At 55.7% G+C, this 10,014-nt stretch overlaps 1 protein-coding gene across 1 annotated transcript; it reads left to right on the top strand.

Annotated features, from left to right (window-relative positions):
* The first annotated feature begins 5,505 nt into the window (after positions 1–5,505).
* On the top strand, positions 5,506–9,668 carry FOXL1 (forkhead box L1). The gene has a single exon (XM_027513863.1). It carries the CDS (start codon positions 6,722–6,724, stop codon positions 7,760–7,762), a length of 1,041 nt encoding a protein of 346 aa, XP_027369664.1. The 5' UTR covers positions 5,506–6,721; the 3' UTR covers positions 7,763–9,668.
* Positions 9,669–10,014: the final 346 nt, after the last annotated feature.

Genomic DNA, 10,014 nt, shown 5'->3' with positions numbered 1-10,014 from the left:
CTCCGCGGCCTGGGGCGCCCGTCGCTCTGCGGAGTAGGAAGGGCAAGCCGACTAGGCTGAGCGCAGAGCCGAGGCACCGCCGGTGGCCTTGCTGGTCTTCGCGTCTGCCGCTGGAGAGCACAAACGGCGCGCGACGCGGGGCGGAGGACCCAGGGCGGGGGACGTCCTGGCCCCACGGATCCATCCACACGCAGCTCCTTCCCCCGCCGTTCTCCTCGGGAGTCCCGGGGCCTTGGAGGAACTGGGGAAAGGAGGCCGGGGCTGGAAGGGCCGGAATGCCCGTCTCAGGCTGCCAGGACTCCTTGCTTGGGCGGCTCTGCGGTCCACAGACGCAGTTTGCATGAAGCCGCGTGTGATAGCCATGTTTCTTCCTGACCCAGTAAGATACAGCTGGGCAGGTCTCAAAGATACTGCGAATAAAACAGAAGCGACCCGAGCACCATGACAGAGACCGTTTCCCATAGACATAACCCTGCGTCCCTCACTGGCCTTGGCTGGGTGGATTTTGTCTCTCCCCAGGGTCCGGTTTTGAGAGGTAAAGGCCGTCAGAGAGACCCAGTGGCCTTTGAGTACCCTGTTCTCAGTCCTGGAGGGGCCGCAACTGGAGTAGCCTCTGCTTCTTGTGAGACTCAGAGAGCTTTTATCCAAAGCTGAGAGCTGGGCCTCTCTCCCGCGGCCAGATTTGGGTCTACGGCCTGGCGGCCCTCACTGCCCTGGTCCAAGTGGCTTGTCCCGGAAGACGCCAAAATCGGTGTCCATGTGCACTCTCAAATTGCTGGAGCAGTGGGCTAGGGGGTCATAGGAGCACATCTCGCCGTGTGAACAGGTACCTTTCTTTCCTGGCCTCAGTCTTCTCATCTGTAAAATGAGCAGGTGAGTGCAAGGGCAGTGCTGGCTGCCGGGTGTGCTTTTTCCTTCATCCTCAGCTCCTGCGATGGGCCCTCACTTAGCCTCGCTCCTGTGCTCTGCTCCTAAGAGGTAACGACCAGAAGTTAAAGGGAGAAGAAAATTCAGGGTCCCAGGAACATCACCATTTGGCTCATAGATCTTTGGGGGTCCACCTCCTCCCCTTTACCCAAGACTGCCTGGAAGGTTGTCTCTGAGCCCAGGAGAGGTTGGTGAGCTTCACCCGAAGTACAGAGCAGAGTTCCCAGGTCCCTGGAGGCTGAGTGGTCACTGCCTCCAACCTCATCTCCATCCTCAGCCCCAGCCCTCACCCAAAAAACCGGACAAGGGTTTTGAGCCAGGTTGGCCAATGGGAATGTATGTGCCAAATAGCTCAGTCGTATCCAATTCTTTGTAACCCTATGGACTGTAGTCTGCCAGGCTCCTTTGTCCGTGGGATTTTCCAGGAAAGGATCCTAGAGTGGGTTGCCATTTCCTTTTCTAGAAAAGCTTCCCGACCCAGGGGTAGAACCTGCATCTCTTGCATTGGCAGGCAGATCCTTTGCAGATGAGCCACCGGGAAAAGATTCCCCTGAAGAATGAACAGAAGGCACTGGGGGCTCAGAGCCTGTTCAGGGTGTCTCAGGGGATGTGACAACCTGCATTGTCCGGACCCTGGGCTCCTGCGCTCAGAGTGTAGGGTCAGTGGAGAAGTAGAGCTCTGAGGTTCAGCGCCTGTAGGTGCGGCCAAGCCAGGGGTGCTGGGAAGCCAGACTCCAGGTGAGTGGAACACACTGGTCAGAGCCACCCAGTGTGCCTGCTGGTACCACATACTTGAAATGCTTTCCCAAACTTTGAGAAGCATTCCCTGCCGGCCTCTGTCTTACATGGCCTCAGCTCACCAAGGCATCTGAGATGTTGCTTTTTGACAGAGGCATGTGAGAAAGGGGGGAAAGTTTCAGGCAGCTCCCAAGGCTGGGACCTCAGCTCATGCAAGGCTTTCTTTCTCCGCTGCGGCAGAGCTTCTGCTCTGCAGCAGAAGGACGGAGCTTGTGTGAAGTTTGGATCTCAAAGGTGTCTTACTGGTGTTACAGGTTTTGCTGTGTCAGGTCTGTGGGGCTTTATCCTGGGGCTTTGAGTGTGTGGAGGCTGAAACGCAGGAAGGGGGTGTGTGGACAGCTTGACAAGCTTGCTAGCATCCATGGTCCCTTTGAGGGGGATGGAGTTGGGGAGCACTTTGTGCTCTGTCCACATGCCCACCCAGGCTGGGAGGTCACCGAGGCCAGAGAGACACGCTGACCTCAGGGAGGCTCAGTGGCCCTTGACCTTGGGTCCTACCTTTCCAGCAAACCCTCTGGACACTCTCTGTGCCCTCATGTTATTTTTCCAGATGGTCTCCCCAGAGGAAATTTTTTCTCTAACCGGAACCCAACTCAACCAGAGCACCAACTCAAGCCCTACGCGCACAAGCCAGCTGAGGGTTCATGCACCTGGGGCATGTTACCTCAAGCTCTCTGAGCCCCTTTCTCAACTGAAAAAGTGACAGGACCAAGGAACCCAATACCCGTGTGCAAAGTGCTTCCAAACGTCCAGTCCATCGTAAGGACTGTTGCTATTAGGATGTACCTGGACAACCGAAGAGAAAGGATCCTTGGATCTCAATTAGCTGCGTACATCGAGCTACATGCTGATGTGCTTGGGCAAGGCAGTGCCCGGGCCCCAACTGCCCCTGCTCTTCGGGACTAAATCAGCATCAGCTGACCAGCCAGCCCTTACCTTCGTGGCTCACTTCCCCTGAGAGAAGCAGACGACACTGCTCCCCATCCTTTCAAAATGGGAGAGGAGAGCAAGGGAGGAAAGAGTCTCCCCGGTTTTGGCAGGGTGTAAGTGAGGACTCTGGGTCTCCTACTCAGGATGCCCGAAATCTCCCAGCTCTTGGGGGAGGGGCAGCACAGACCTCTCCTCTCCAGAGGGTTCCCCTTCCCCCCACCTTGATTACTCCAGACACACCTCTTAGCTTCTGTGCTCAGCTGAGGGTGTCAGACCGCAGTGAACCCACCTTTGGAGGAAACCATGTGGATTCCAACCTGTGCTATTCACTACCTTCATTGTTTTCTGGTGCTCTCTGCCTGGCCTCAGTCTCCTCATCTGTAAAATGGGCAAATCCATCCTCCCATCTTCCGTAGATGGTGCCAGGGTTCTCAACAGAATTTCCACAGGGTCCTTGGCATCCACACACAGTAGCTATTATAAATGTGACTGTTTTCCTGTGTTTGGAACACTTCCTTTTGAAGACCTGAGGCAAGTCAAATTCCTGGCCTCAGTTTCCTGGTCTGCAGAATGGGAATGATTTCCTTAAAAGTTCTGTTTCTTAGGATTACTGTGAGAATGGAGTGACTTAATTCAAGGAAAGCACTTAGAAGAGTGCCAGTGCATAGTAATTCAAGACAGAATTAGCTATTAATGTTATCCTTATTCTCATCATTCTCAACATTTTAGGTTGTCAGTAAAGCGATCTTGCATCTTTTTAGCGCTACTCTTCTCAGACTTAAGGAAGAATCGTTCATTCACTCCACCTCTACACACACACACACACACACACACACACACACACACACTGTTAACTGTCTTCACACTTAGAAAAGCGAGGCGGATAATCGGGAACACGACGCAGATTATGGTTCACTTGAATGTCAGCCTTCTTTATTTACCGGTGAAACAGAAGAAGGGCGTATGGGGGTGGGGCGCAAGAGCAGCCGCTCTCCCCCCACCCAGCCTTTGTCTGTGAGGCCTCTGTGGTCCCGGCTGGTTGCCTGACCAGCCCCAGGAGCAGGCTTCCTGCCAGGGCGCTGGGAATGGTTCGTCCCACGCTGAACCCAATTTGTTCTTGGGCCCCCGAGTTGGAACTGCCGCGGTCCTTCCGGAAGCATGATTTCTGGGAGACCCGCGCCCACTGACTTCACAGATGAATGCTTTTCCGGGATCTGAAGACTTCTGAACCTGCAGGGAACGGTCAGTGTCTCCATCTGGTTCTCTGAGTCACCCTGTCTCCCCGCCGTCTCCCAGGCTCGGCCGGTCTCCCAGTGAGAGTCTCCCGACAGAGCTTCCGCACGAGGGCGCATCCACACTCGGCTCTCGGCGCCTGTGTCCTGCGCTCCCCGGAAATAAGCCTCCGCTCGGGGCTCCTGCCGGCAGCGTCCTCGGCTTCGGTTACACACTTCACCTGGGAACCCAGGATCCGACCCCTCGCCGGAGCCGGGTTGGGGCGCCATGCAGGAGTTCTGTGGCCAGAACCTCCCAGAGAGGTTGCTAACTGCTGCCAGCACGTGGAGCGGGACGCGCCTCTCCAGACGGCCGCTAGAACTGGGGTTGTTTTTTCTTTACTATCAGTGCCCTGCCCACCAGCCGCGTGTGTCTCCGCCTGCGTCCCGCCCATGCCCAAATTGGGCGGTGTTTATCATTGTACGAATTCAAGCTCGGATTTGCCTCCTAGTTTAGAAGGAGCGCCGCGGTGGCGCGCCTCAGGCAGGGCTGTGCGTGCTGGACGCTGGGTGTCCGGAAAACTCCAGGGAGGGCTCGGGTCAGGAGGTGGGGGGCGAGGGACCGCGGAGCAACAGCAGTGAGTCTCTCGCTCTGGGTCTGTTGGGGCCGGCACCGAGGTTGGATGCAAACTTGAGCTTGCAGGAGGTGCGCTGATCTGGAGGGTTGGGGTGACTCTGGAGCCCGTGGAGCCCGTGGGCTGCAGAAGCGCCGACACTGAGGTTCTTTTTCCATCCCAGGATCGAAGGGGGGTGCTCCGATGAAAGCACCCCCTTTCTGGGGATCCAGAAAGAATACAGAGTCCCGCCCCCTCTTGGCTAGAGGGCCATCCTCGAGACCGAGGCGGGGACCAGCGGGACACTGGGCTTGAGTTAGACAAGCAGCGCTGGGGACAGGGGCCTGACCTGGCTCTCCCTCAAGCCCTGCCTGCACCCAAACCGGTTTTTCGACCCTGTCAGCGAGTTCCTTTTAGGTATTTCAACGGTCCCTGCTCCCCTATGGTCTCTCCGGAACCCCCAAACACAGACTTTACCTTCTGGATCCTCCATTTTAAAGTTGGGATTGTCCCTGCTTTTCCACGTTCAGAGATGGCCCGCGCCCCAGCAGCTGGTCCCCAGCATGGTGCTGCCTGTGTGCCAGTGGGACAGCCCTTAAGGGGTTAAGCAGCAAACGTGCCTTAAGGCACCTTTAGTGTCCTTCCTCAAGCCACCCCCACGTGCCATCTTCACCCCTCCCTCTTCTTCTTGGGCATCCACAGGGTTTACTCAATGAGATGTTAATTTAGTTATCCTGAGCTTTTTCTTTCTTTTAAAATATATCCAGCAAAGATCATAAACAGGAACTAGTCACGTTAAGTGCCAATCCACCCCCCTCCCCAAAGGCGGCAGAGTAGGGCAGACACCCCCTTCTAAATCAGCATCATCAAGGTTTTTGATTCAAACCAGGACGTGGCTAAATGTAAAATGAGTCAGGGTGGGGAGTGCTTACACCCCAGGGTGAGTGGGTGGGGTAGGGTGGGGTGGGGGGGAAGCTAGCAGGCTTCCCAAATGCTTAATGTAATCATGGGCCAGCTGCGTGCACTTGTAAAGTTGTTATAACCCCCTCCTTGTTATAAACAGGAAAGCGCAGAATATAAAGCAAGAGACCCGCATTCACAAATACCAGCTCTCCCGCGCCAGCTGCCAAATTCCCCTTTTATGGTGTTCCTCCTTGCAATCTCGGCCCCATCAGAAAGACCGTAGCTTCTCCCCCTCGATTCTCCAAAAGGGGTGATTTTGAAACTTGCCCCTAACCAAGCTGTGGACCCGCTACTGCACGCCTTTGCCAACTCTCAGTGCCCTGTGCCATCGGCATCGGAAAAGCTGGGGTCCTGGGGTCCTCTTCTTGGATCCCCAGGGAGCCCTAGGGGGGCAGGCCTGCCCATTTTTGGGATGCGAGGCCCCTGGGGAGCACACCCCACCCCCAGTTCCTCCAGGGTATCCTGAGGATGTCTCCCAGGAGGGCTGCATCCTCTTCTAATCAGACGTTCATCTATCTCCTCTCCCCTGCTAAAATATCTAAGAGCTCTCCAAGACCTCAGAAGGCATTTATGAGACTGTGTCATCTCTCCATCTCCTACTAAGCCTGGGAGAAGAAGAGGTCTTTTGTGGGAGGCCATGGGATTTCGGGGGCTCCCCTAGGCCATAGGTAAAACACCCCTGCGCCCCTCCCACCTCCACCTCCTCTTCCTGGCGGGGCAGACCCTGCTCCCGAGCCACCTCGATCCACATCCTGCCTGACTGACTGTGTGTGCTTACAGCGTCAAGGGGTGGACGTGATATTTCAAACATCAGATCAGTGCGTTTATATATTGGGTGCCCGGAAATTTTTCCAAATAAACACAGCTTGATTCAACTTGGGTGGGCGGACTTATCAACAGACTAATTCTATAAACAAATGAAGGAATAACCCTGAAACCGATTGGCTGGTATCAAAAAGACACGTGGAGGGAAAAGCTTGGAGTTTTTCAGCAATGAAATTTTAATTAATGTGGGTGGGCTGAGAACACAGCGACTGTTTATCATAGACAATTTATTTTCCAGCGCTAAGTCAACATATAATAGCAAACTTACAACAATTATTTAACATTTTTAAAGCCATGAAGAAGGGACAGAGCGCGGAGCGGCTGGGGAGAGCGGCAGAGCGGGAGGCAGACGCAGGGCAGGCTCCCCGGGAGGGCCCTTGCGGCGCGGGGCGCCGTCCCTAAGCCGCCCGGTCGCCGGCGTCACCGGGAGCGCAGCGCGGGCTCCCGCTCGCCATGAGCCACCTCTTCAGCCCCCGGCTGCCTGCTCTGGCCACCTCGCCCATGCTCTATCTGTACGGCCCCGAGAGACCCGGGCTGCCTCTGGCCTTCGCCCCTGCGGGCGCGCTGGCCGCCTCGGGCAGGGTGGAGCCCCCCCAGAAGCCTCCCTACAGCTACATCGCGCTCATCGCCATGGCGATCCAGGATGCGCCTGAGCAGAGGGTCACACTCAACGGCATCTACCAGTTCATCATGGACCGCTTCCCCTTCTATCACGACAACCGGCAGGGCTGGCAGAACAGCATCCGCCACAACCTCTCGCTCAACGACTGCTTCGTCAAGGTACCCCGCGAGAAAGGGCGGCCCGGCAAGGGCAGCTACTGGACACTGGACCCTCGATGCCTGGATATGTTCGAGAACGGCAACTACCGGCGCCGGAAGAGGAAGCCCAAGCCCGGCCCGGGGGGCCCGGAGGCCAAGCGGGTCCGCGCCGAGACGCAGGAGCGCGGCGCAGAGGCGCCGCCTGAGGTGCAGAGCGCCGGAGGGCGCCCCCGCCCCGCGACCCCCATCCAGGAAAGAGCGCCCGCGCGCCCCTCGCCCCTTCGGGAAGCCTCCTCTCCGCCGCCGGCGTCACTCCCCTGGCCCAGGCCCGGGTCCCCAGAGGGTGACGCGGGCGACACGCTCCAGGGCGCAGCGGCGGTGGCTGTCGGCCAGCCTGAGCGCACGGTGGACGGCCGGGGGACTCCTCCGCGCCCCGCCTCCCGCAGCTCTCCGAAGAGCTCGGACAAGTCCAAGAGCTTCAGCATAGACAGCATCCTGGCCCGACGGCAGGGGCAGAAGCCGACTGGAGGGGGCGAGCTCCTGGGGGTCGCCAAGCAGGGGCCCGGCGGCTGTCTGGGCGCCTCGCTTCTGGCCACCTCCTCCAGCCTCCGTCCGCCTTTCAACGCTTCTCTGATGCTCGACCCGCACGTCCAGGGTGGCTTCTACCAGCTCGGGATCCCCTTTCTCTCCTATTTCCCCCTGCAGCTCCCGGAAGCGGTGCTTCATTTCCAGTAAAGCAGACGGCGGCTCCTTTCCCTCGCCCAGGTCTGAGCTCCGTGTGACCGAGCAGGGCTTCCACCACTGGGAAAGAAGTCGCATTTTTAAATAAATGATTTCCTCTGCCTGCCTATGGATCGTGGGAAGTATTAGCATCCTCAGCTGCACGAGTGAGCACACTCCCCTGCCTCCTGCAAGACGGACCTTCCCAGAACCGGAGCAGCTTCGGAGATTGAAAAGACCCTGCCCACGCTGCGACTTGGGCATCTCAGACCTCCTACCGCAGGCACAGGAAAATTCCTTGAACCTTAGGTCAGTCTGATGGCATGATCTTCCACTAGCACCCAGACAGGTCCTGCGCGTCCGGAGGGAGTGGGGGAGGGCCCAGACAACCGGAGGGCAGACAGATGGCCGCAGTGTGGTCCTTTCTGTCTAGGAGCCACGGTCTGACCATCGCCAGCTCGCCTGTTACTGTGGCCCGGGCCTTGGCTTTTGACCCCACGGAGTGATGGGTGTTCACAGTTGGGTTTGTCCCTAAGGTTCAGGTGTGGGGACACCAGGGCCAACCTGTTTTTTAGGTTCTTTAGCAGATCCTAGGGCTTGGTGAGGACTTAGGACCATGTTCAGGCGGAAGCTGAGAGACCACACTTTCATTGTAAATAGAGAAATCTTCTCTCTTTTCCTTTTAGATAGTAAAAGGAACACGCTATATTCTTTGGCCAAAAGCTTGATTCTTTTTACTATAAGGGTTGCCCTGTGAACGTCTGTATTAACAACCGCTGTTAAAAAAGTGCACTCTGTGTAACTTAGCATTTTGTTGCATTACAATAGATAGCTCAGTAGGTCCTTAGTCCATACACATGCTCTCCAACGCCTGCTACCAACCACAGACATCCTCCGTTCTCTTAGCTTTATTGTTTAAGGGGTCAAAACATTTCTAGGGACACCGGAAGTGCACGAGGGTTAGGGAATCTTGATTGTTGCCACGTTTTCCAGAACTGTGTAGTGAAGGACTATTTTTAATCTGAAGAGTTGGGTGAAACAAGCACACGGAAAGCAAGTGGAAGTAGGGATGGGTGAGCGCTCAGAAGAGCAAGGGAGTCCCCTGGGGTCTGCGGGGGTGGGGGCAGGGGTGGGAGCAGCTCTCCGGGTCCCCAGGAACAGCAGGCTTGGTGGGAGGCCCTCTGGCCAACTGCAGCCGCCTCCTCCCTCCAAGCGCCAGCCAGGCAGGCCCAGAGCCTGCAGTTAAACAAACACCTATGGAGGTGGCTGCCAGGCTGGGGCGAGGAGTGGGCGGGAGGGCAGGGGTCGGAGACAAAGATGTGGTTATGAAAACTGAGGTTTTCACAGCCCACTTCGGCTGGGAACTTTGGGGGAATGCATCTAAGCTCTCACGGTATCTCTTTGAGTTGTTGTGGCGGTTCTGAGACTCGATTTCCTGAACCTCCGAGCTATTTTAATTTTATCAAATGTGGGAAAAGCACAGTCAGTAGTTCCTGGAGGGAGGCGGAGATGGGTCTTTGAGATAATTTTTTAAAGCAGATTAAAGCAGTTTCCAGAACTTATATAAAAGTGAACACAAACTTCACATCCGAGAGCCTGTTGGTTCATATGCTGGAAAGGATATGTCAGACAAACAGAATAATTTAAGAGTTAGCAAGCACAGAGCTGACTGAGAATTCATGCTGAAGGCCATTTGCTACTGACCCCCAGGAGCATCCATGTCTGAGTTCTGCCCGGGCTGGTGGAAACACTGTGGTGGGCGAGCTTTGGGGTCCTTGATGTTAAGAACTCTGATGAACCATGCTGAGATCCAAGATCACTGTGATTAACTTACAATGTGCTGGAAGGGCCATTGTTGGCTATTTTGTTATCCTGAAGTCTCAACCTCTGTGAATAAAGTTGTTTTTTCATTAACCTCTCAGGGACTGGTTCAGTGGATTACTAGGGGGAATAAGCAGTGTAACAGGAAAGGGGAGACTGGGATCATATCTGGGAACCCCAGCAGTGTTTCCCAGGTTCTGGCTTCTGAGGGAGGAGGGCTCGTGCGTGGACTGGAGGGCAGGACGGAAAGCCCCAGGACTGGAAGGTGTTGCCTGAGGGTCCCCAATAAGATGAAGATTCTGCTGAGTGGGATATTCTTTTAATGTTTTCTCTTTATGTTTGATTTGCTATCTTTTGTTAACGTATGATGCCTCATTTCTGGAGAAGCAAATATTCTAATACTGTCATTTACAAAGGATGGCATCTTAGAGTTACAATTCCAAAAA

The sequence above is a fragment of the Bos indicus x Bos taurus genome, chromosome 18 (assembly GCF_003369695.1).
Source record: "Bos indicus x Bos taurus breed Angus x Brahman F1 hybrid chromosome 18, Bos_hybrid_MaternalHap_v2.0, whole genome shotgun sequence".
Lineage (NCBI taxonomy): Eukaryota > Metazoa > Chordata > Mammalia > Artiodactyla > Bovidae > Bos > Bos indicus x Bos taurus.
Note: the sequence above shows the minus strand (reverse complement) of the source record. Positions and strands in the feature narration are given on the sequence as shown.